This window comes from Pygocentrus nattereri, chromosome 19 (genome assembly GCF_015220715.1).
Source record: "Pygocentrus nattereri isolate fPygNat1 chromosome 19, fPygNat1.pri, whole genome shotgun sequence".
Lineage (NCBI taxonomy): Eukaryota > Metazoa > Chordata > Actinopteri > Characiformes > Serrasalmidae > Pygocentrus > Pygocentrus nattereri.
In genome coordinates this window covers 4795758-4822578 of record NC_051229.1, presented here as the reverse complement: position 1 = coordinate 4822578, position 26821 = coordinate 4795758, and the positions used below count along the sequence as shown (strand labels likewise).

At 43.2% G+C, this 26821-nt stretch overlaps 1 protein-coding gene across 1 annotated transcript in view; it reads left to right on the top strand.

The window, feature by feature from the left end:
- Positions 1-19272, top strand: part of wls (Wnt ligand secretion mediator) — a 35388-nt gene extending 16116 nt beyond the window's left edge. Inside the window, exons 4-12 of the mRNA XM_017712290.2 lie at positions 1389-1550; positions 2343-2479; positions 8630-8798; positions 10311-10408; positions 10570-10633; positions 12922-13065; positions 13553-13636; positions 14567-14720; positions 17726-19272. Of these exons, the coding sequence (XP_017567779.1) occupies positions 1389-1550; positions 2343-2479; positions 8630-8798; positions 10311-10408; positions 10570-10633; positions 12922-13065; positions 13553-13636; positions 14567-14720; positions 17726-17835 (1122 nt within the window). The 3' untranslated portion in view covers positions 17836-19272. The remainder of the gene's footprint in view (positions 1-1388; positions 1551-2342; positions 2480-8629; positions 8799-10310; positions 10409-10569; positions 10634-12921; positions 13066-13552; positions 13637-14566; positions 14721-17725) is intronic.
- The last annotated feature ends 7549 nt before the right edge of the window (positions 19273-26821 follow it).

Below are 26821 nucleotides of genomic sequence, written 5' to 3'. Positions count from 1 at the left end.
TAGAAGTTCCTCCCTTTAGACCTCCACTTGAGTAAAAGTACTAAAGTATTTACCTTCAAATGTACTTAAGTATAAAGTAAAAGTACTAAAAGAGTAATTCTGGCTCTGATGTCCTGTTATCATTTTTATAACCAGACTGGCTTCATGAACTCATTTCAGGTGAAAGTCCTCCAGCGTCTCTCTTGGTAAACCAGTCTTTTAATAGAACGTCATTAATTAGTGACGCTGACGTCTATTAAAATGATCAGAAGCACAAAACACTGAAGGTAAACAGTTTCCATCAGGGAGAACCGAGTGGCTCTGAAATCACTTTTTACACACAAGCAAAGTTTCAGTTTCAGATTTATTTACAACTTAGTTCCAAGTTTAAGTTGAATAAAAACTGGCTTTAAACTCAGGATCACAGATGAGCTCCTTTACTATGTTGATCTGTAGGCGTCTGTTCATAAACATAAACCAGCCCAAACTCATTTACTATAAAATGAACTGGTGTTTGTAGAAATTCAGAAAAAAGCCGCGTCAGTCTCGACTGCATATGTGGACATATTTCTATATTGAGCTCTATTTACACAAAGTTAGGTTAGTTCATCATTTATGTTGAACAGACTCTCCCAAAGTTTTACGCTGCTGCGCTGACGTTGAACCGCGTGCTGCACTGGGTCGGTATGACCAACAGGTCAAAACCAGCTCTAAACAAAGTGACCGCTGGGCCCTGATTGGTGCTCTGGCTTTGCGCTTCTTTCGTTTTTATACACACAGAAACCAAAAGGAACGACAGATTTCTCAAAATGTAGGAGGAAAAAGTCGGATATTAGACTCTGAAATGTAGTGGAGTGAAAGGAAAAAGTCGCCCAGAACGGAGAAACTTCAGTACAGATACACCAAAAATACTAAAGTACAGAAACTAATTACATTTACTCAGGTACTCAGTTACTGTCCACCACTGATATTTTCTTGAAAAAAAATGAAACACATTTAACAGAAAACTACACAGAAGGCGTAACAACTAAACGCAAGGTCAGATATCTTAAGTGTCCAGTGTGTCACTCTTTACCTTTATTCCAGCTTCCATTCTTTTTAGGAGGCTCACTTTCAGATCTGTGTTGGTGTCTGCCAGGTCTTCCAGGTGGTTGTTAGGAGCCCCATTTTCTGTGTAGCTTTTAATCACTCTTTGACCTTTTTTGCCCCTAATTATTTTCCTTTGACTTTCTCCTTTCTTATGCAAGTGGATTGATTTATATCTAATCTCAGAAGTATCTCCTGAAAAATGAAATAAAGGCATTTAACTTTTGAGCTTCAGACTGATGCAGCTGTGCACTTCTTACTGTTCTACAAAACAGTCCTGAACTTTCTGTCTTATTTATTTATTTTTTAATTTTTTTATAAAGACTATTGACAACGAAGGTCGATATTACGAATGTGACCTAATGCCCCTCATGGAACTTGGATGTGTGTTCCACAAGTACTACCTTCTCAACATCCGCTTACCTGTCAGTGATCATAAGAAGGTGAACAGGGGAATCGGAGAAATCAAGGACATCCGCCTGGTGGTGAGTGTACACTGTACATTTCTTTTATCAAGGTACAAGCAGTGTAAATGTTCCCTCAAAGCTCCAGCAGTGGGTTTAAGGTCTGATGGTGAAGCTTAAATCAGCTTCTCCAGGTGAAAAGTTGGTATTTGTTCCTTTTCATAACCGAATGATTTAAAACGGAGCAGTAGAGTAAAAGCCTAGAGGCGAGGCGAGGCGGGGTGTGTGGAGTCAGTACAGCATAGAACAGATCATCTCAGTGGATTATGGTTCAGTTATGTTCCCTGACTGAAGGTACTGAGATGGAGCCTTGAGGGGACCACCTCAATGTAAAATCTGATATCCAGAATTCAAGTTGTAATATATTCAATTTTCAGAGTTCAAAACTCCATTCATAACTTCATAACTATTTGAAATAGTGAATAAAAACAACTTAAAATAGGAGTCATTTTTGATATCTAATCCAGAGTAATCAGTACTTTTATTACAGAAGAACCTTCGGTTTGATGGATAGAAGGGAACCCTACATGCAGTAAACCCTACAAGTCAGGCGACACTGTATAGTGATAAGGGTGTAAACAGAATCATAAGAGGAATAAATCTAAAAGATCCTTTCTGTGAAACTTCAGCTGGTTAATCCCACCCCCCAGCCCAGCCCCCCACTCACCAATTGACCGGATACTGTGGTCTATCAGCAAATAATTGTGCTGCTTTAGCGCCTCCTGGATGAGTAAAAGTTGGCCTCTAGCTGGGCCTCCGCTGCAATTCTCCTGATATAGATGTTTGACTGCAGGCTGTTTTTCTCCATTTCAGGGTATCCATCAGAACGGTGGCTTCACCAAGGTTTGGTTTGCCATGAAGACCTTCCTCACCCCCAGCATCCTCATCATCATGATCTGGTACTGGAGAAGGATTACCATGATGTCAAGACCTCCAGTCCTGCTGGAAAAGTACGGCCTTTCTTGGATACCTTACTAGCATAGACTTGCATAGCGCTTTGGCATGTGCGTCTCATTTTGTGTGGAGGGAAAGTCGAGATTGGTGGGGCGAGAAAGAGGATTCATTACCTGTTTTCAGTCATGAAGATTTATTCGTTTTTCTTTGGAGTTTTTCAAAATTTTGCTCACTTATCTGTAAGAAAGTGGGTGTAAAATATATTCACACAGTCATGAAGCATACATTCTTTTTTTTTTTAACAGTGAAACACGGATTTATTGAAGTTGCTGTAATTGCAAGAGTATTATAACGGAGTATAATGAATGAATTCATTCATTCAGAGCTCTCCCCAACATAAAGCAGGCTATCGGTTCTCCACAAGGTGGGCTTGCTATTAGCACTCAAATGGCTTTTGTGTGACTTGCTGGAAGATGAACCCACACCAGCAGGATCAGACTACTACACATGGTTTTGGCTTGTTTCACGTTTATTTTGGGAGTGTATGAAGTAAATAAAGAGGCCTGGGTGTCGATACAGAAACAGAGTATATTCAGTAGTACTGCCCATAAAGTCCATCCATCCATTTTCTAAGCTGCTTCTCCGTCAGGGTCGCGGGGGGGTGCTGGAGCCTATCCCAGCAGTCTTCGGGCGAAAGGCAGGATACACCCTGGACAGGTCGCCAGTCCATCGCAGGGCAGACAGACAGACACAGACAGTCACTCACACCCAGGGGCAATTTAGCATGTCCAATTGGCCTGACTGCATGTCTTTGGACTGTGGGAGGAAACTGGAGAACCTGGAGGAAACCCACGCAGACACGGGGAGAACATGCAAACTCCACACAGAGAGGACCCCGGTCACCCGGCCAGGGAATCGAACCCAGGCCCTCCTTGCTGTGAGGCGACAGCGCTACCCACCACGCCACCGTGCCGCCCTGTGCCCATAAAGTATTGATATCATATCGTATCTAAATTTTTCGAGATGATTTGAAAATTCCTATTGTCCTTTACATTCTGTGTAAATTTCAAGATGAATGGACCAGAAAAACAACCCAAAATGACTAATTCTGCTTCCACTGACCTACATTAAAAATAAAGTATGTTTTTCCTTCTCCTGTAAAGTGACCATTTTGGAGACACGAGGTTTTCTTCAGACTAGAGCAATATGCTGGTTACTGATAGAAGAAGAAATCGATCAATCAGAGAAATGTCTTCTGAGCGACGCGACTGAAGTGTTGGCCCCATCAGCAGGAGATCACGAGTTCGATCCCTGGTGATGCTGCAGCCATCCAGGCCTCGCTCTCTCTGGGTGGGTAGGATGGTCCCCCGTCTCCTCTTATCACTCAGCACGATGATGGTCAGCGCAGGCGTTTATCTGACGTAACCGATCTGCCGGTTGGCGTTCTCCTCCGAGTGTGAGCGTGGAATTGGATTCGACTAAATTGGGGAGAAAATTCAGGAGGAAAAATGAAAAATCAATCAGAACGACACTTTAGCCAGACTGAAGAACAGCATGATGTTTGGGTTCTTGTTTTAAAGCCATCATCTCCGCATGTAACCCATCCATGAAGTGAAACACTAGTGAGCACACACACACCAGGGGGCAGTGAGCACACTTGCCCGGAGTGGTGGGCAGCCCAATCCACAGCGCCCGGGGAGCAGTTGGGGGTTAGGTGTCTCGCTCAAGGACACCTCAGTCACGCGCTGTCGGCTCTGGGGATCGAACCGGCGACCTTTTAAATGGACACATTCAATTAGTTAAGCCAGTTATGCAGCTGCTAATTTTTTCCATAACATAGGCTTATGAATAATTACAAAGCGGTATAAAGGAGCGTGTTCTGTGTTGTTAAGTCGCCTGTCATTGTGTTATTAACTATGGCTTATTCTCGCGTACAGGTGTTCATCTACAATGTATTGTTTGATCGGTTTTATTGGTTTCCTGGCCTTTGAAATACGGAAATCCAAAAATAATGGCAGTATCAGTGAAACTGGTCTTCATAACCGCTTAAACGGCCAGGGCCTGCCAGCGCGCCCAGAGGTTTATTACACACTTCTATAACCTAAGAAAAGCTCAGTCAGTTTGCACTGAAGTCCATGTAGTTACTATATAACAAGCCTTAGTGTGTAATAAGCCTCCATCAGGTATTGGTCAGACCTGACAGATCCACTATCAATACTGCACTCCAAAATGTAGAACTTTTGGTTGTTAAGAAACAAAAGCAAGTTGATATTAATCGAATGAACCCATTTTCATAATGTACTTGGAAGTATAAGCTTTCAAAAACACGATCATCTCACGGAGCAAACGCCGTCAAGCCAAATGGAACAGAAAGAACTGTTTTTCTGGATCTCATAGGATTTCCAGCTGCTGTCACAAGACACAGTTAAATAAATGAAGGCTGTTGTACTTAAAGTGAGGTCTATCCCACATTACTCATGAGTTAATAGAGCGGTTTTGATTATTTCTCGTATTTAAAGATTTTTTTCAGTTGAATAATTTACCTTTTTGTTTATTTACCATCTACTTTTTATTTCTTCCTAGGCTAAATGTGATAACATTTTAGTTTTGGTCGATTTAAGCAAATCATGTTTAATGTGTAACAAAATAGGTGGCTTTCTTCCAGATTTAGGCTAATTATATTTTGAAATCAAATCAAATTTATTTGTATAGCGCTTTTTACAACGGATGTTGTCACAAAGCAGCTTTACAGGATTTCAGAAAAGACAAAGTTCCCACAGGACTGAAAGAATGTACAGACTGTACAGAAACCCCCCAGTGGGCAAGCCAGGGGCAACAGTGGCAAGGAAAAACTCCCTCAGAACTGAGGAAGAAACCTTGGGAGGAACCAGGCTCACCAGGGGGGACCCATCCTCCTCTGGTCAAACTACCTACAAGTGATTATACTACTAATATTAACAGCAGTAATATTGATATTAGGAATATCTAGGAGTCTATGAGAACATCAGGGTAGGGTGGGCAGCTCATCCAAGGTGGTTGGTGGTAGGCGTGGGCAGCTGGTCTGAAGTGGGTAGCAGGGGGGCTCGGCAGTCAGTCGTCCTTCAGTGTCCAGCCGGACATGTGGGCGGTTGTATACTCGGAAAAAAAGCAGGTAAATGGGATTAGTTTTGTTCTATCCGTTTGTATATAAACAGGGAATGTAAACATTTACAGAGTGTGGCTAACGACTCCGGCAGATCTGACTATGACAGCTTAACTAACAGGAGAGAACCAGAAGGACACACAGACACGGCAGCACTCTGAAACAGTTCGGCATCCCTCCGCTCCACCGTCCACAAACCTGAGTGACCGCGTGCGAGCAGCGGGACGACAGCACCAGCGTCTGTTTACTATAATTCCCTGTGTCCATGGACCCCTGGATCTGCTGCCTTTATCTAGGGGGGAACATTAGCTACCAAAAGCTAAACTGAACAAGTGAGTTTTCAGCCTAGTCTTAAAGATTGAGACTGTGTCTGAGTCCCGAACAGTTTCTGGAAGATCATTCCAGAGTTTGGGGGCTTTATAAGAAAAAGCTCTTCCCATATGCCTCCCATAATTCAATTCAGGTAAAAGGCTGGAGGTTAGGGAACCGGCCTTGTAACCGGAAGGTCGCCGGTTCGATCCCTGGTGCAGACAGTCCATGACTGAGGTGTCCTTGAGCAAGGCACCTAACCCCCAACTGATCCCCAGGCGCTGTGGATAGGGCTGCCCAATGCTCTGGGCAAGTGTGCTCGCTGTCCCCTAGTGTGTGTGTGTGTGTGTGTGTGTGTGTGTGTGTGTGTGTGTGCTCACTAGTGTGTATGTGGTGCTTCACTTAATGGATGGGTTATAATGCAGGGTTGAAATTGCCCCGTTGTGGGACTAATAAGGGTCACTTAACTTAATGAGTGATTTTTGAGTGGATTTGGTGCTGAGACATTGAACGCATTGTGAAGGAGAGGTCCATTTGAAAACGACAACAGACCAAAAATCTCTAGAATTAATGTCCTTTTTCTTTCCCGTTACTCCAAATCTGCTTTTCTCCCTTCGTCTTCCTCACTGAGCTTCAACACCTCCACATCCTCACTGTCCAACCGAAGCTTGCCGCCGGCGTTCCCAGAAGACGGGAAGCTCTCAGGCAGTCATAGCGTATGCTTTTTGCAGGCGAAGCGATTATTTTTTCATGTTGTAAAAGCTTTGGCTAGCTTGTCTGCTGTTCTGCTGGGGATTCAGGATGGAAATCGCAACCCTTTTTACATCTCCAGGAGAAGCCCAAGCAGGCGTAACACCGGCCCCCCACCGGCTTACTTATTGTGGGAACGGTGCCAAAATAATGCCTCGCTTCAGTGGAGCTGATGTAGACCACGGCTCGGAGAACTGTTACACAAGCCTCCAGCCAGCAGTGTCTTTTAGTTTAGGTCATGGACAAATGCAGTAGAAGTAAAGCAATAGCGTCATAAAAATATTTCGGTGTACCCAGTTGACCCCAAATGTAGTCAGTGTGACTAGATGTGTTTGGGGTCTGAAGTTTGGTTTGGTTTGGTTTAGTCAGAGCAGGTTTATGAGGAGTCTGGCCGCTTCCTATTTCCCCTGTTATATGAAAAACAGGATTGGTAAGCAGCAGAGGGCGCCCGCGAGTGAGTCCTCAATTAATGGGAGTAAACGGAGCTGAACAGCTCAGAATGAAAAGTTAAAGTAGTTTCTAATCACTCGCCCAGAACTTTCCTTTAATGTTAGAAAGCAGAAGGATGTTTCACCAAAAAAAAGCAAAGAAAACTCGGCGATATTTTTCCTTTTTTCTACAGCAAACTGATCTTAGTAGCTGAGTGCTGATTGGTTGGCGAGCGGAGCAGCTCATTGGCTGTTCGCACTCACAGACGTCGTGGATGTACATGAGGCGCCGCTTTAAACTCCTATAACTCGAGTTTAAAAGCTCTTAAAATATGACAACTAGTTAAAATGTTTTATACCGTTCAGAGTTCAGGAAATAAATATTTTACTTTAAAAATGTTTAAGCATTTATAGACTCATTTTGCTCAAATGTTCTACATCAGCCCTTTAGTTTTGGACTTGCTCAAGAGCGCCCTCTAGTGTTCTGAGAAACCCGAGAGACATATCGGAAAGGTAATTCTCTTCTATTCACGTTCTTTGGTTTGGTTTTGGGCTGGAGCTATGAGGCTGATGTAGCCAGCAACTGAAGGAAGCTTATTCTAGCAGTTAGCATCATAATTGATAATCGACTGCATGCTTGTCTCAAACCGTGTGGAGTGGTTCAGTATCTATGATGTGGTTTCCAGCAGTGGGACAGTGTCAGAAACCACCTAATCTGAAGTACTGCTGAATAAAGCTGTTCTTTCCGAAGCTCTTTTGACCGCTGCAGGACTGAGTAGAGCTGTGCTTTGTGCTTGCGTTTGGCCACACGGCTGAGCACATTAGCTGGCATAGAACATTCTCAGCATACCAGCACGGTGTGGTCCCTCCATGTTGCCGTAGTCCAACATGCCAGAACTGCTCAGGCCGTCGAGCTGGCTGGAATGCAGTCTGTGTTGAGTCAATTTCACCCCACATCCCCTCCCCTCACCCCCGCCCACCCAGTCCCCCACTGCTTTACCCTTTGATCTCCTCTCAGCATGTGTACCTGCCAGAAGGAGATTTACGGTCAAGTCTGATTTGTGTGTATGAACCCGTCAGTATATATTCATTTGTTTTCATTGTTTTAGGTCGATTAAATCACTGAAGCGCATCATTTAAAACAAGCAGTTATTTTGACCTAATCAGACACTCGAAAAAGACCATATTGACTTAATCGGTGAAAATCTTGTCTTGATGCAGGGATCCCTTCAACTTGATCTGCCAAAATTTTAGAAAATGATCAATTATGTTGAATTTTCAGTCAAAATTTCAAGAAAAAAGCCATCTTGAAAGAATCAGTCAGTTTTGAGAAAATGAGCCATTACTTTGAAATCAAAATCATGTAAAAAAAAAAAAAAGTCATTATCATGAGAAAATAAACCATTATTTCATCGTATTCAGTCAAAATCATCTCTTCTGTGTTATAGTGTGCTGCCCTCTTGCTTGCGCCTGAATGGAAACTATAGCATGAAGTGTCCTGTCGGCGCTTGTGCTGCTTCAGAGCAGGACGCTGTACCCAGTCATGCAGTCTGTTGAGGGGTTTTGTCGTTTTGCAGGGTTATCTTTGCTCTGGGAATCTCCATGACCTTCATCAACATCCCAGTGGAATGGTTCTCCGTTGGGTTTGAGTGGACGTGGATGCTGCTCTTCGGAGATATTCGTCAGGGAATCTTTTACGCCATGCTGCTCTCATTCTGGATCATCTTCTGTGGAGAACATCTAATGGTAAAAACTTCAGGGAGCGCTTACAGTTTCTTTCTTTTATTATCTTTAATTGTAGCTTTAATAAATTCATTTATTTCCCTGTATTTTAATTCATGGTGAATTAAATTACCTATTTTAAGTAATTTTATGTAGAGAAATTGTCTTGTGGCATTGGAAGATAATTTAACAGTAGAATAAGACAATTTCTCTAGATGAAATGTAGTAGAAAAGTCTGCAAATAATTTAGTCTTCAAATATTTTTACAACAATCTCAATGAGAAATTTTTGACTAGATTTAAAGGGCCTGTATTTTCTATTAATTTTTTTCCAGTTCTAGTCATTGTGTGGTTTTGTAGTCATAATTACTTTTTACATTGCAAATTAATTTTGCATGATCAATTTACAGCCTCTTTTTTTAAAGATTGATGTATGTAAATGACCTCTCTTCTAAATGGCTGTCCTGTATTCAGCCTCATTCAAAAAGCAGCCCAGGCTGAAACGCTCCTTATAGCTTCAGTGTGAGTGGGCGGAGCCAAACTGCTGTAGGCCAATTGTGCTTTTGTGACCTCACAGAAGCGTTGAATTCAGCAAGAAAACAATAAATACATAATGAATCAAACTCATTTCAATAAAGGTGAGGAAAAATTGACTGTGATATAAATTCACTGGTCTAGACGCATTTGGCTGTGTATATATTTTAGTGTTTATATTAAAGGACGGCATGCCCACTCCAGGTAAGGAGAGAGGAGCTGCCCCTGGTGGAGGAGTTCAAGTATCTCGGGGTTTTGTTGACTAGTGATGGGAAGAGGGATGGTGAGATCGGCCGCAGGCTGGGTCAGACGGCAGCAGTAATGCGGTCACTGTACCGGACTGTAGTGGTGAAGAGGGAGCTGAGCCATAAGGCGAAGCTCTCTGTTTACCGGTCGGTCTACATCCCGACCTTCGCTTGTGGTCAGGAGCTGTGGGTAATGACCGAAAGAAAGAGATCACGAATACAAACGGCGGAAATGAGCCTCTTCGCAGGGTGGCGGGCTACAGTCTATTCAATAGGGTGAGGAGCTCGGTCATCCGGGAGGAGCTCGGAGTAGAGCCGCTACTCCTCCGCATTGAGAGGAGCCAGCTGAGGTGGTTCGTGCATCTGATCTGGATGCCCCCTGGACGCCTCCCGGTGGGGGTGTACCAGGAACAGCCTACCGGGATGAGACCCTGGGGTCGTCTCCAAGTTGGTCTGGGAGCGGCTTGGGGTCCTCAGGAATGAGCTGGAGGAAGTTGCGGGGGACAGGGTCATCTGGGATTCTCTGCTTTAAAGGGCGTGCATCTTAGGAAACGATGTTTGCTGAAGTAATTTGCTTCTTTATAATGTTGCGATGCTGTGTCTTGAAGCACCTGACTGGTAACAAGCCTTTTTGAAATGTCAATCAAAATAGATAAACATAAGAGAGAACTTCCAAGGAATGTAGAATTCCTACCTGCTCAAAGCCGCTGTTTTTAATCGGCTTATCTCTTGCTGTCTGTTGCTCTTTTTCCTGCCAGGATCAGATGGAGAGGAACCGTTTCTCCGTGTACTGGAAGCAGGTTGGGCCGATCGTCTTTGGCTCCTTCTGCCTCTTCATCTTCGATATGTGTGAGAGGTGAGCCAAACACACGCTGCTTTCATTCCTGGCACAGAGACGGTGTCGTCCAGCCCTTAATCTCGCCGGTCTGAATCTGGCCCGTCATGTTGAGTTAGCACTCACGTGGTCCGTCTGTCCTGAATGATAAACGTGAGGCTTTTTGTTTTCTTTTCTTACAGAGGAGTCCAGTTAACCAATCCCTTCTACAGCATCTGGGCCTCAGACGTGGGGACAGAACTGGCTGTATCCTTTCACACTAGTGTGGTGTTGATGAGCAGCACTAGTGCTGCTGTTGGCTTTATACTAAAGCTACTAAAGCTAATAACGCCTGAAGAGGCTTAAAGGGACCGTTTTAAAACTGTCCATGCTCTTGGAGTGCTATCTGCTCATGTTTCCCACAGCCTACACCAGGGGTCCGAAAGCTGAACGTTAAGAAGGGCTGTTTAGTCCTTTCAACAAAAATCAAACCACCTTAAGAGCCACATTTCATGTCCATTTTACCATCTTGGCTGTAAATGTGTCTCAGTATGTGTTGATGTACTCGTGTAGGCTAAAGAATATAATATAAAGGAAAACTCAGCTCAGCTATAGCTGCTTTTCTCACATCTCCAGCAGGAAACTTTTCCACAAAAGTAGATCAGTTTCTTGTAACACTGTCTCAAAGTTTTTCTTACGAGGCTGAAGTCGCTTCTCATTCACCAGCATCTTGTTCATGATGCCTGACCTGCCAGAATGAACCTGCTGCGCCATTTAAGGTTGAACGGGAAAATCCTATCGAGAACCCGGCAAATGAGAAGTTTCAGCTTTGTGACTTTTCAGTGTTTGACAGTTTCTCGTTGCAGATTAAACGTATCAGGAAACCAGCTGGAGTGATTATAAATGAAGTCCATTCATCTCCAAATTATCGGTGTCTGTCTTAAATCTCTCTCTTTGCTGTTTCGTAGCTACTAGCTGGGCGAGACTGTCGTCTGTGTTGCTATGGTGACCAGCCGTCTGCGCTGATCTTCAGGGTTAAAGGGTGAATCAGCAGTTCTACATTAACTCCAGAGTTTAAGACCATTTACTGTTAAACTGAGTTGAAGGATCAGCAGAGCTTTATTTACTGTAGAGGAGGATTATTTTATTATTACCTACTGATCTGATTCAGCTGTGGAGCCGCAACAGGGCAGGAAAAGAGCCGTTTAATGTTTAAAGGGCCTATGTTATGGAAAAACTGAGAGAAATCTTGTTTGAAGCAAGAGTTTGATGATGTAAACACTCAAAATATAAGACGCACAGTTCACTCTGCAGCCCATATAGTCCATAAATGGAAACTGCAAATACAGCCTGTTTTTATGTCGTTGGAAACCTGCACATTTTCCTACATCCTCATATTCCCGCTGAAGTTATAAGGAGTGCTTCAGTCTGGAAAGGTTTTTGAATGAGGCGCAATACTGCACAGCCAATCAGAATAGAGCTCATTTACATATCAGACTTGAAGGCAGAGTAAAAAAACAGCCTGTTTCATTGTAAGAGATGAAAAGAAGTTGGAAAATGAATTACAGCATTAAAAAAACGAATATATACATGAACCTATACGTGTTCAGTCATGTCTAAAGAAGCCAGTGGAGCTGGGCAGTATGGCCGTGTTTATTGTTATTGTAATAAGTCACAATATGCTTTTCTGAGTATATCAGCTCCATGTTTCATTATGAAGAGAGCAGAATTCGTTTTAATTTGATTTAGTCCTGTGCCGTATGTAAAATGTAAAACTGAGCACAAATAAAAAAATTGATAGTATTTTATAAATGTGCTACTGCTGGATCTTATTTGCCTGTTTGTGTTTCAGAAGTGCAGAAATATTGTGACGTATCGAGTACCGTGAAAAAAAGAGTAAAACGTATCATGATTATTATATTATTGCCATATTGCCCACCTCTACGAGCAAACCACTCCCAATTCTTGGCTGTTTGTGGCACTGAGGGGGCCTCATTGTGGAACCACTGATGGTTCAAAGGGTCAAACTAGGAAAATGGTTTAACGGCAGGAAGAAAAAATTGGTGGCGATAATAATTCATCACGTTATTAAAGCGCCAACTTTGCAACCACAAGTAATTACTTTTGAATATTATAGTAAACAGGACGTTTTTGATAGTATTTTTTTTTTTAATGTGCTCTTTTTTTGCCTGTTCGTGTTTTAGCTGCCCAAAAATATTGATATGTTGAGTATCATGGGGGAAAAACGTGAAAAGTATCGTGATCGTATTTTTGCCATATTGCCCACCTCTACACGCAAACCAATCACAATCCACTGCTGCCCATGACACTGAGGGGGGTGCAGTGGCACCAACAATCTTTCCACTGAGCCACCAGTGACCTAGGTCAGATATCAAACCTCTCCAGTCCCTCTTTGTAGATAAACTTGTGACGTTATTGAGAATTAAGAGGTGAGATACTGAATCATGGCGCCTCTAGTGATTCCCAGCCTGACCGTACAGGACCGGACACAGTGGTTAATGTTTCATCGAGTTTCTTTGACCAAGGTTGTTCAGATGGCCTTCATCATCGTGGCTGGAATCTGCGCGTGCCTCTATTTCCTCTTCCTGTGCTTCATGGTGTTCCAGGTGTTCAGGAACATCAGTGGGAAGAGGACGTCTCTGCCTGCCATGACCAAAGCTCGCCGCCTGCATTACGAGGTAAGCAGTTCGCGTACTGACGATATTAAATGATCTGAAGTCTGGGTCGGGCGGCACGGTGGCGTGGTGGGTAGCGCTGTCGCCTCACATCAAGGAGAGCCTGGGTTCGATTCCCCAGCCGGGCGGCCAGGGTCCTCTCTTTGTGGAGTTTGCATGTTCTCCCCGTGTCTGCGTGGGTTTCCTCCGGGTTCTCCGGTTTCCTCCCACAGTCCAAAGACGTGCAGTCAGGCCAATTGGACATGCTGAATTGCCCCTAGGTGTGAGTGTGTGTGTGTGTCTGTCTGTCTGCCCTGTGATGGACTGGCGACCTGTCCAGGGTGTATCCTGCCTTCCGCCCGAAGACTGCTGGGATAGGCTCCAGCATCCCCCCGCGACCCTGACGGAGAAGCGGCTTAGAAAATGGATGGATGGATGGAAGTCTGGGTCATCTTGTGTTTGTACTCTATAGTTTGGGCTCTTTGAGTTTTGTTTGTCGTTTTCTGTTCAGGGCCTGATTTTCCGTTTCAAGTTCCTGATGCTGGTGACTCTGGCATGTGCAGCCATGACTGTTATCTTCTTCATCATCAGCCAGGTGAGCCAACTGAACTGTTGTGTAGATCTGCAGAGCCTGTGGACACAGAATGTGAACTAAATGTACGGCTGGGCCTTTTATTTTGCCCGATTTTAAGCCAGATTTGCCCCTTGCGACAAATTTACGTAGTTACTAGGGCTGTCAAAAGATTAAAATGATCAAAATTGCTTAAATTGTTGTGTAGGTTTGTTGTTAAAATTTGACCTTGGACTGTCTTTATACAAAAGTTTGGGCACCCCTGGTCAAATTCCTCTTTCTTTTGTTGATTTAAGTGAAAAATAGGTAACAAGTTTTTACACACATATGAAGTATAACATAAAACGCAGCCTTTGCAAAAGTTATGCCACATTTTAAATAACATTTTTTTTTTCAATGTTTTGAACTCCAAAAGAATAGAAACTAAGCACTAACATGCAATAAAAACGTAGGATATTTTAAGTTTCTTCCTTGTAGAGGATGTGCGATTTTGTCATTTAACAAGGGTTTTCAAGCTTTTGCGTACTTGCAGCTGATTGGCTCATCCGAAGAGGCAGCCCCAATTACTCGTCCGATTTTTCTTTGTTTATTTTTGAAAAATAAAACGCGTTCCTGTGAGTGCTGCTGTGTTTTGGTTCAACACCAGTAACAGACTTACTTGGTAGACTTATTTCTGTACAGCGCGCACTCAGCGGGGCTTCAGTCTAGAACTACAGATGGTTCAAAGGGTCAAACTTGGAAAATGCTTTAACGGTGGAATAAAAATTAGCGGCGATAATCATTAGTCGTGATTTTTAAAGCGTCAGCTTTGACACAACAAATAATTCCGTGTGAGGAGTATAAAGAAGGAAAAGGGCTTTCGACGTCTATTGACGGCTCATAAAGGTTTAACACGCTAAAAATATCAGTTCATCATTCCAGCCACCCCGACAGCTCCTGTGTATGTGTTCGCAGGTGAACGAGGGTCACTGGCACTGGGGAGATTATACAGTCCAGGTGAACAGCGCCTTCTTTACCGGCATTTACGGCATGTGGAACCTGTACGTGTTCGCCCTGATGTTCCTGTACGCACCGTCACACAAACGCTACGGAGACGAGCAGTCCAGCGGTAAGAGCGAATTCATTATTCTCCAGGTATATTTTGGTTTTTCCATCTGAATTTAAGCCCAAATCTTATTAATTAATAAGGGTAAATTATTCAGTAGCTGCATGTAATGAATGTACATTTTTATTTAATTCATTATTTATTGTTTTGTAAAAGCCCCAGTGGTTGGCTGGCTGGGTGAGGGGGCGTGGTTATTCGGTGACTCTGAAGGCTGGGTGAGGGGGCGTGGTTATTCGGTGACTCTGAAGGCTGGGTGAGGGGGCGTGGTTATTCGGTGACTCTGAAGGCTGGGTGAGGGGGCGTGGTTATTCGGTGAGGGGGCGTGGTTATTCGGTGGCTGGGTGAGGGGGCGTGGTTATTCGGTGGCTGGGTGAGGGGGCGTGGTTATTCGGTGAGGGGCGTGGTTATTCGGTGGCTGGGTGAGGGGGCATATTTCACTGCTAGCAAGAAATATACAGTTATGATTGTCATGTTTAATCATAAATGGTCATGCAGAATGTTTAATGTTTGTTAGTTTATTCTTTCCTACATAACTTTAAAACTATGCTATCTGCACCACAGATGCACCTACAGCCACTGTGCTGTTTAAACAGCCCACAGTTCCCTTTTTAAAGGGTAAAGTCCGATGTAGGACACTCTCTCGGATGGTGCCAGGAAAGGGTGGGGCTTGTGTTTTTTCCCGTGGGGAAGCAGGGACTCCTTGGCTGGAGTGGGAGTCTTTAATGGAGACCAGGCTTTCGTCCAGGACTGGCGTAATGAAAGCCATCCATCTACTGACGTCAGACTTTTTTCTTTTTTGCTTTTAGGTTCACAGTTGGCTGCTTAGCATAGCCAACTATTTTCTCCACAGCTGGCTCCTCCAAATTTGCTCTGCTGCTTTCCCCCCCTGTCTGTCCACATAGAGATCACTGTGGCGTTATATATCAAAGCTCTGGTGACTAAAGGAGCCGTTGGGTAAACTAAGTGACCTTCAGCATGTGGAGCTCTGAGAATCGGACAAATTAGATGAGTCACAAAATCATTGCCTGGATTCCTCCCAGATAGAGTGGGAAAATTCCACTTTACTGGTTCCCTTTGGTCTCTCAAAATGCAGGGCAGGGTGGCCAGATCCCTTAATCAATAGTTTGCTAATACTCTGTTTAAAGTCTAAAAATATTTTTGATGCCTGAAGAAAAGATTTATTCTGGACTAATATACAGAAGTACTGACCATGAGTGTCTGACCATTCACTTGTAACAGTACAAACCAGTGGAACAGAGTTTACATGGCTAACCAGTCTCATATACAGCCATATACTATATATATATATTGGGGCAGTCGTGGGCTGGAGGTTAGGGATCTGGCCCTGTGACCGGAAGGTTGTCGGTTCGATCCCCAGGGCTGACAGTCCATGACTGAGGTGTCCTTGAGCAAGACACCTAACCCCCAACTGATCCCCGGGCGCCGTGGATAGGGCTGCCCACCGCTCCGGGCAAGTGTGCTCACTGCCCCCTAGTGTGTGTTCACTAGTGTGTATGTGGTGTTTCACTTCACGGATGGGTCACTATACGCCCCTTGTCAAATTCCATATTTTGTTGATTTTCTAAGTGTAAATAAGTGTCGTATCCTCTACAGAGACGCACTTTAATGCGCAGTAGTTCATTTGCTGATTTTAACATACTGGGGGAAAAAAGTAAAGAATAAATTGTGGCCTATTTTAAAAGTTATTAAACATATTAATCATAGTTTATTTTCTCCTAATATGTTAAATGAAGCAAATAAATAGTCCATTAAAATTTGCAGACAAGTGCCACTTGTTGTAAAAGTCAACAGAACATGAAATTTGACTGGATGAGTATTCGCGTGCACCTACTTACATTTTTTTTAATTATATTTGTATTTTTCACACACATTTTTTCATATAGCTATTTTCACGTACTTTATAAGAGTATTTATATATGAAAAATGGCTTGTTGGCGAACTTAACTGTCCCGCTGGTTTTAAGTGTTGAGTGAAAGGCTAGACTCCTCCTCCTTCCTAGTTCTAGTGAGTAGGAGGTGCACATCGCCATGTAGTGTACATTTGAAATTCAAGGCTCTGCTGTTAATATCAGGTTAAGAAAGCAATGATATTGATCGTGCAGATTAATATATTATTGGACAAAAAGTCTTTGTTTTTGGCCCAGTCCCATTTCTTATTTTCGCCCCTACCCCTTGTTTTCGAGTGTCAGCCTAAGCCCTCAGAACTGAGTTATAAGGGACAGTGGTTGAGATCTTCCCTCTGAAATGAGCCCCTCTAATAAAAGAGCATCACTTCATTATCAGCTACCAGCACTGCTCTGTAGGTGACCCTGCCCGTCTGCAGTGCCAGCAGAGGAGGGGAAAGTTCAGCTCCTCACTGCTGGGCTTTAGTTACATTTAGGGATCATACGCCTTCAAAGAGGGGGGCAGTTATTTATCATCACCCACCCTAATTCTTCAGGGATATGAAGCTGAAGTCGGATATTCTCCAGATTCTTGTTCGAATTTTCCCGTTCCACCTTAAATGGAGCAGCAGTTACATTCTGGCGCTTCAGGTGTCAGAACCGCTGGACTATTTAAGGTGGAACGGGAAAGTTAGCTTTCTAGCTACCAAAACATTAGCATTCAATTAGCTTTTTTTGTTTGTTTGTTTTGTTTTTTGTTTTAAATACAGTGGTTATCGTAATTTAACAGAGGAAATTCCCACATTTGTGGGTTTCTTTGGTCTCTTGTGCAGCCGTCTGGCCAGTTTTCCTTTTTTTTTCTCAAAACACTTCATTTGCCTCTGGAAAAACCTCCGTTTGGAGGGCCATGTAGCCCCAACACTTCACCCCACCCCTCTATCTCAACAAGAATCAGGACACCCACCCCTAGATGTGCAAAACAGAGGGCTAAGGGCTCAGTGGTAGGGGCGAGGGGTGAAATGGGATTAGGCCTTTGATGGTTATCACCCAGGCATTGAACAGGTTGGGCGTCTCATGCGTGTATTTGCTTCACTTCCTCCTGCAGGAGACCAGGTCGGGAACAGTGGGGAGGACATCCAGCTGACCACCACCATCACCCACGTGGACGGACCCACAGAAGTCTACAAAATGATGCGAAAGGAAGCTCAAGAGTAGCTGCCTTTCCTCTCTTGACCCTTGACGGTGTCTGCAATTCCCCCGAAACCCTGCAGAGTCCTGTATCTTCAAAACGTGCCCATGTGTAACTGAGTCACGAGTTTATTCGCTGCACCTTCTCTGTTCCTACACTGATTGTCCATTTTATCAGAAACGCCTGCCACAGGGTGCCCAGTCCTGGTCCTGGAGGTCCACCACCCTGCAGAGTTTAGCTCCAGCTCTACTCTAACACAGTGAAGGCCTACAGACGGTTGGAGACGGGTGTAATGGATCTGAACTCTCCAGAGTGGTAGATCTCCAAGAACAGGATCGGGCGTGTATGAGTTTCTCATTCTGAACATAACAATGTTGTACAGTCTTCTTCTAGTGTGGTTACATGTCTGCACAGCTAGTCAAAAGCGGGGACACGTTTATTAAAGGTTCTTTTATTTATTTATTTTTATTATTAAATAATGAAGGCATCAAGACTGATTGGCTGAAATGCGTGAATACGGATACACTAATGAACTAATTCACTTTTAAAGTGAAACACAGTAATAACTAACTACATTGCTATAAATAAATACATTTTTCAGAATTTAAATTCAAAATCTTAAACTTATTGGTGTAAAAATAATAAATAAATAAATAACTTTTTTGTTCTCGTGTTTTGTTTTTTTTTTTTTTGGGCATAAATTCATATGCCATTACTAAAAACATGCAATCGGATGTGTCCAAACTTTTGACTGGCGAGGTTCAGTCTGAGAGAAGCTGCTTTTGTGGAATTTTTGGTTGGAATAGAGCGCCACCTTGTGGGCAGTGGTAGAAGTTGTATACCTGCTCTCATGATCTTCAGCAGTTTCTCAGAGGATCACGACCACCTCCTTATAAAGAGGCAGGAAGAAAAAAAGCGTAAATGTAGATTTTTGTTTATTTATCACTAAACATGCATTTCTCATCTGTAGCGCTGTCGGTCAGATCTGCTCAGCTGACCGTTCAGCTGAAATATTTCATATTTTCCTTTTCACAGCTTCAGAGGGACTTAAAGGAGATTAGAAAAGACATTTAATTGGGTTTTTTTTTTTCTGAGCGAAGTCTTTTTGACCTCATACGCATTGACCTCTCTGCTTCTTACTTCCCTAAACGCTCCCTTCCGAGCCCAAACACAACACTGTACTCGGCTTTCCCTCGCCGAGGGATGTGGGATCACCCGTCTCTGCTAAAAGCATCGTCTGTACTGGCTCAGTTAAAAGACACTCATGTTACGATGTAGATATATTTTTATAAAGTGCTTATTTTCAGCCGTGTGGAAGCGTTAGGTGCGTCACTGTCTTGTATAAAAGTACTTTTTTGCCATTTTCAGAATGATTGTACTGTCGTATCACCATATATGGATGTTTTTTTTTCATGCTTTTAAGCTAATTTAAATAAAAAAAGAACTTTTACATGGTAAACGGAGTCGTCAGTCACTGAGATTTTATTTCTATGGTTTAAATATCAAGTTTTTTCTAATAAATTTAATGCCTGAACTCCTAACCACTAAAAACTAGCTTTTTTTTTTTTTTGCAGAAACTAGTTTGTAGGTAAATTGTGCTTTTAATAGCTGATGTTTACTGTAACCCACCGCCTGTTTACCTGTTTTTATACTGTATTCCAGTTTAGCACTGAGCCGTTGCTTAAATGGGTAGAAGAGATTATTAATGCTGTGTTTTTAAATCAGACGTCTGGATTAAGATCCTATATGATCTGGAAATCAGAAATCTATATTTATTTCATTTCCAGTCAGAAGAGCCATAAAGTACAACTTCATTTTTCATCGTCAGGAAAATAAATTTAACAGAAAATCACACAGAAGCCCCAACAGCCAAATATCAGATATTTCAGTGAGTCCCTCTTCACCTTCATCCCAGCTTCCATTCTTTTCAGGAGCCTCACTTTCAGCTCCTCAAAGAACCTGCAGACACGCCTCCAAAGCTCAGTCTTAGAAGCTGGTTAGATCTTCTGAAGTGATTAAACCCATTCAGTGGTGTTGAGGTCTGGACTCTGGGGTGGTCAGTCCATCGTTCAGCTTTGTTTGGTGTGTCCGTCTCCTTTTCTCAGTGAGGTTCTTCTTGATCAGCTACACATCCTTTCTCATCCTTTTTGGTACTATATAGAACCATATACAATGCATTCTCCATCAGTAAAACCCTTTAATCATACAATTTGAGTGTCCATGGTTTATATAGAACCACTGTCTTTACTAAAGAACCCTTGAATAACCGCCCCCCCCCCCCTCTTTTTTTTATTTTTAATTTATTTTTTTTTATTTAGAAGTGTCCATGCGGGGCTTTGTGGAGCAAAATAGCCCCAAATATGTTATTCTTTCCTTCAGATTTATCACGACTTTAATGAAACCACTGAAATTGTTTACATCTCCCACTTAAGTATGTAGAATTTTTTTTTTTTTTTAAATAGCAGTGAAATTCCCCTTCGGAGTGCTGTTTATCTGATGGGGGCAGTTCTGGTGTCTACCAGGTCTTCCAGGTGGTTGTTAGGAGTCATTTTCTCTGTAGCTTTTATTCATTGCTTTCCTTTGTCTTTCTCCTTCCTTACACACGTGGATTATCTTATCTAATCTCCTCAAACATCTGACTAATGAGTAACTTGTTCTTCAGAACAGTTTGGAGTGTCTTTTGGATTTTGCACTATGAGACATTTTCATTACAGTTAGAAGAAGAAAAAAAAAAAGTTCAAACATTTAATTTGGGTTTTTTGGTCCAGCCAAAACAGTCAGTGCGTTTACATGCACTCAGTAATCCGATCAACACGTTTAGATGCACTTGGATAATCAGATAATGGGGGAAAAACCAGGTCTGCATGACTCGGACAGAAATCAGAATTCTGCTCTGCAACCAGCCGATAAACTCCGATGATGACGTGACGTAAACAGAGCACAAAACTTAAAAACGCCGCTTTACCTGAGAATATGAACAAACATATAGAAGATGAAGAATATTTAAATCCTTAATTTCGTCAAGCATGTGTTTGGTTTCGTTTCAGTGCCGCTCTGAAAGTGTTTTGCTGCGTCTCGCGCCGACGCTGCTGCTTATTTCTGGCACCGCCGTCTGTTTTCGCACATGCTCAGACTGAGAAACCCGAAAGAAATCAGAGTAAGAGCTCACAGCACCGAGAAATCTGACTACTGAGCTAAAATCCAGCCTCTTTATCAGGTTTCTTCTTCAGATTTCTCGACTTTACTCTGAGTGTGCTGTTTACATGACGTTTGAATAATCAGACAAGCGCAGAAATCTGATTATGGTCGGATTATTGAGTGCATGTAAACGCACTCGTATTGTGTGCTTCACTTTTAGTTCAAATTTTGATCCTTGAGAAACGGAAATAAAAGGCTTATTCTGGTGTAACATAAAACCCCCAACTACAAAACAGCCAAAGCAAGTCTGCAGCGCCTAAAAGTGCCGACGTTTTCTTAAAACAAAGAAGTTTCAGTTCAAACATGAGTGTAAATGGCTTTAGGCTCATCTTGCAGTTCTGTTTAGTAGGAATTTCATTTGTTGCAATGGAACCGTTCCAGTTCAGGTCAGCATGTCTAATACTAATTTCCTGTTTATCGTAAAATCTAATATTATATTCATAGCGCTTGTCGTCTCTCAACCATCATAGCAAAAAGAAATCAATATTAAAATGCGTATTAAAGTGCAGATTTGCTCAGATGTCTGTATGTGACACTGACCTGATTAGGACCAGTATCTCCTGCTCTAATCCCCCTGTTAAAGTTCAGCCGCCGGGGCTGTTCTGAGATCAGTTTGAGAGGTTAATGATTACCGAGGCCCTGTTAGTATGCTGCTGTTCTCTTCCTCAGGCTCATCTCCACCGACACAATCAGCCTTTCATTTTCCGTTAAAGGGCTAATCCCTGCACAAACAGACTCCCGCTGTGTCCTTCCACCAGGTGCATGGTGACGGCACACTGCAGTGATTTTCTGTGCGTGTACAGCGTCTCACGGCTGTGGACGTGAGCAGATTTGATCTGAGGGAGGACACAACTTGAATGACTTTGAAATGAAAACCGACATATTGCACCAAGTATGACTTTAAACAATGAAATGAAAGTGATGGCAAAGGAGACGCCCCATCTATTCATCACTTAGAGGTCTGTAAGATCCACGCAAGCTCCCTCTGAGACTGCTCTGTTGAATTTCGAGCAAGTGTGGGCCGCTCAGGTGTCATATCTGAGGTCACAGACAGGGGGCGCCTGAGGCACTGAGTGGAAAGAAGACAGAAAACACTGGCCTTCCCAAGTCAGTCCCATTCATACTTACGCCCTACTCCCTACGCCCTACGTTTTCCACAGTGAACACTCGGAAGGGCTGCAGGATTGTGTGGATATAGATCAACGGCTTAACAAAATGTAGCCGGTAAGATGTAAACAGAGAGATTCTGAGTGGGTTTGGTGTGAAAAGGTTGTTTTCTTTACAGTGGTGGTGATGGGAACCAGGGGTCGCCATGACTACAACACAAACATAGGCATTTTATTTACCACCCCCGGAGAACCCACACGAGTCTTCTGAGCTTTATGTGGAATGATGATGATGGTAAATCTGAAAATATATGTTTTACTTTGTCTTACAATTTGAGATACACCAAAATTTCAACCACCATCGTCAAAATCCCACTTTTGGTTTTCAGCTAGAAGTGAAACACGGCCAATAATGTCGGCGACATTTTAATTAAACTGACCTGCAAGAAAGTATCAAAATCTAAGGCTTCCCTGCGGAAAAGCGAGGAACCATTAGGATGTTTTTGCTTTCTAATAGGTATTTGGCTTAATTATTTCGACTGGTTTCCTGTAGAACACCTTTAGATCCCACTAGGAATCCATCAAATACATTTAGAATCAGCCCTTGGACACCTGCTCTACCATTAGGATCCTTTATACAGTGATCAATCCATTAAAAAGCCAAAACACATCACAAATTCATCAGGAACCAACAGAAACACTTAATGGTTTCTATTGCATGTTTGCACACCTAATCGCACATCTCGCACATCTCGCATCAGGCCTAACGTTCTGACCACCTCCTTGTTTCTACGCTCATTGTCCACTTTATCAGCTCCACTTACTGTATAGCTGCACTCTGTAGTTCTACAGTTACAGACTGTAGTCCATCTGTTTCTCTGATACTCTGTTACCCTGTTCTTCAGTGGTCAGGACCCCCATGGACCCTCACAGAGCAGGTACTATTTGGGTGGTGGATCATTCTCAGCACTGCAGTAACACTGACGTGGTGGTGGTGTGTTAGTGTGTGTTGTGCTGGTCTGAGTGGATCAGACACAGCAGTGCTGCTGGAGTTTCTAAACACTGTGTCCACTCACTGTCCACTCTATTAGACACTCCTACCTGTCGGTCCACCTTGTAGATGTAAAGTCAGAGACGACAGCTCATCTGCTGCTGCACAGTTTGTGCTGGTCGTCCTCTAGTCCTTCATCAGTGGTCACAGGACGCTGTTGGCTGGATATTTTTGGTTGGTCCAGCAGCGACACTGAGGTGTTTAAAAACTCCAGCAGCACTGCTGTGTCTGATCCACTCATACCAGCACAACACACACTAACACACCACCACCATGTCAGTGTTACTGCAGTGCTGAGAATGATCCACCACCCAAATAGTACCTGCTCTGTCTGTCTATAGCTTTTTTTCATCAGGGTTTACATGTACAGATCATTTTAATGGTGATAAAAACTAGAAACAGTGATTTTAAAAGTCTGTTCTCTTTGTCCTCCTGCGCTTGTCAGCGTAGACGCGTTCAAACAGTTTGAGCTGCAGCAGATCAACAGTGAAAAGATCAGCCTTGTGTAACTGCTTCAGTGTCTGCGACCAACGTGGGACATGAGATGTATAATCTCTGCTCATGTGGAGCATCAAGAGGAGCTGCAACACCCAAGAACCTCCCCACTACAGGTCTGATATCACCTGAAAACATGACTCAATACAGAGAACACAGAAGCGCTCTCTCAAATAGATGGACCACGCAGAGAACCATTTAAGCATGCAAAAGGTTCTGTGAGTATTAATGGTTCTCTATATATTGTTTTTACTAAAGAACCCTTGAAGAACCATTTCTTTTAGAAAGAGAGAGAATTAAGCCCCTGCAAGGACACCAAGACCAGAAAAACTTCACAAACGAAATTCGAAGAATAGCAGAAAATAATAGAATTCATGGTCTTGGATGTCCAACCGTTCGTAAACTTTACGTTTACAGCGTTTTCCAGACGCTCCGATCCAGAGCGACTTACAGTTTACATAGGTAGACGAAGGCAGAGTTAGGAGTCTTGCCCAAGGACTCTTATTGCTTTAGTGTAGGGGGTTTACTCAGGCAGGGGACTGAACCCCAGTCTACAAAGACGTGGGGTTTTCTGGCACATGGTCTCGCTTTATGCTACTGAGCCCCTAAACTGCCCCTAAACCTTCTCCAGAGCGACTTACAATTTGATCATTTTACCCAGATGGGCGAAGGTGGTGTTAGGAGTCTTGCCCAAGGACTCTTATTGGTATAGTGTAGGGGGCTTGTCCAGGCAGGGGATTGAACCCCAGTCTACAGTGTAGAAGGTGGATGTGTCACCCACTACACTAACCTTTACGTTACCTTGATGAACAATAAATGTACCTGCACAGAACCTGCATTTCTGACTGTACTGTAGTGAGCATATTCACAAGCACCTGAACAGTGTGAAGTCATATACGAGACAGTCACTGGGGCAGTGCCCTTCTTGTCCCTGGGGTGGTTCCCTCAGGGGTCCATCTCAGTACCTTCAGTCAGGGAACCTAACTGACCCATAATCCAGTGAAAGGATATTTTCTAGGCTGCACTGACTCCACACACCCCGCCTCGCCTCCAGGCTTTTTATTAAATGGTTCTGATTTAAAACATTAGTTTATAAAAAGATACAAATATCTACTTTTCCACTGGGAAAACCGTATTTAAGGTGCACAATCGGACCTTAAAACCACTGCTGTACCTTTGAGGGAACGTTTACACTGTTTGTACACCTTGATGAACGAATCTTGTACCTGCATGGTACCTTTATTTCTAACAGTGTATATACAACCTTTTAGCTTCGTAATGTTTTTGTTCTAGTGTGACCTGGATTTCCATTTCAGCCAAGGACTTTTATTTCAGCGCATTGCTACCCAGACAGCGAGCATCTACAGGTCAACTGCACCCATAATGTCGGCACCCTGCTGACTGTTTGCTCCTTCTGGTCCACCTAGATTATTGTCCTGCATTCAAGCTCCGCCTAGTTTTTAATCTCCTCGAGCAGATTTGAAATGCATTTCATTTCAGAAAGTAAACTAAGACAAATATTACAAACAAACGAGAAAAAAATGATGACGAGGCCTTGGGGGCTCCAGCGTGGGCTGGAGCTTAGGGAACAATCCCTGGTTGTCGGTTTAATCCCCTCCGCCAACAGTACGTGACTGAGGTGTCCTTGAGCAAGACACCTAACCCCCAACTGCTCCCCGGGCGCTGCGGATGGGGCTGCCCACCGCTCCGGGCAAGTGTGCTCGCTGCCCCCTAGTGTGTGTGTGCTCACTAGTGTGTATGTGGTGTTTCACTGCATGGTTGGGTTAAATGCGGACTGTTACGGTACTAATGAAGGTCTCTTAATCTAGAATGATTTATAGAAAATGTTGTTGATGCTGAGCTAGATTAAATTTATTTACCAAACTAATTTACAAAGTATAACTAAGAAAGGAAGGAAGGAAAAAATAAGTTCACTGTGAGTGGAAAACGAGTGGAATTTTGTCTAATTTTCTGCTGAAACACTGGTGGCCCGCCCAGAAAATGCTGAGCAAAAAGCCAGTGGACTGCCAGCTTTGCCATCAGTGGCTCAGTAACCTCTTTAAATACTTTAAAATTTAGGCAAAACCTTCTCAAAAGTATCATAAAACAGTTTCTTAGACTAACGAAATTTCCTTCGGGATCAATAAAGTATCTATCTATCTATCTAGACATCATCAGGCAGTGAATTCATAACCATCTCATGTAGGAACGTTCTGTGAGGGAGCTTTCAGAGGTGGACGCCTGGTTCCCATCACCACCACTGTGGACGATTTTATCGCGGAGCATATACAGTGTATAAGAAAAGTGTGGGTCATTCTACAGCGACGTCCACTTTTCTATCTCTCCATAGGAGTCATTGGTCTTACCGATGTTCATTGGTGTTCCACATAATAAAGGTCACCCCAGAGACGTTTTTAATGAAAATTAGTAGCATTTTACTAAACGGCTGCTACAGAGCATCAAACCACACGCTGTCAACCAGGGAACGTCCACTAAAACATGGAATTTTATCCGTTTGTGTTCTGTTTCTTCACAGTGACCTCAGAATGAAGTCGGTCACACCGGTGACGTCAGCTCAAAGCTTCGTATGAGATCATGAGCTGAGTGAGAAGATCTCTGAGGGCTGAGAGACACGGTGGACTCACCGTGAGCTTCTCTTCACAGATCCTCAGAAAACAGGTCAAAGGGAGTCGAGTGACGTCATCGGTGCGACTTTTATTTCAAAATAAGAGATTTTTTTGTTACGCAGTGACACCAGTGACACGACTCCTGGGGACCACAACCTTCATGATGTATTTTATAATATTTATTTGTTTTCCTAATGTCATTTAATGCATGTAATCCAGTCATGTAGAGATAATTGCAGTTAAAATTGCAGAAAAACTCAAAATACGGCCTCAGCCTTCACACATGACCGTGGGAACGAGCTCTTCTGTGGTGCTTGGGATTCTATACGGTTGATTTAAAAAGCAATACTGCTAAATTGGACGGCGTGGTGGGTAGTGCTGTCGCTTCACAGCGAGGAGGGCCTGGGTTCGATTCCCCGGCTGGGCGACTGGGGTTCTCCCCGTGGGTTCCTCCCACAGTCCAAAGACATGCAGTTAGACCAGTTGGACATGCTACATTGCCCCTAGGTGTGTGTGTGTGTGTGTGTGCCTGCCA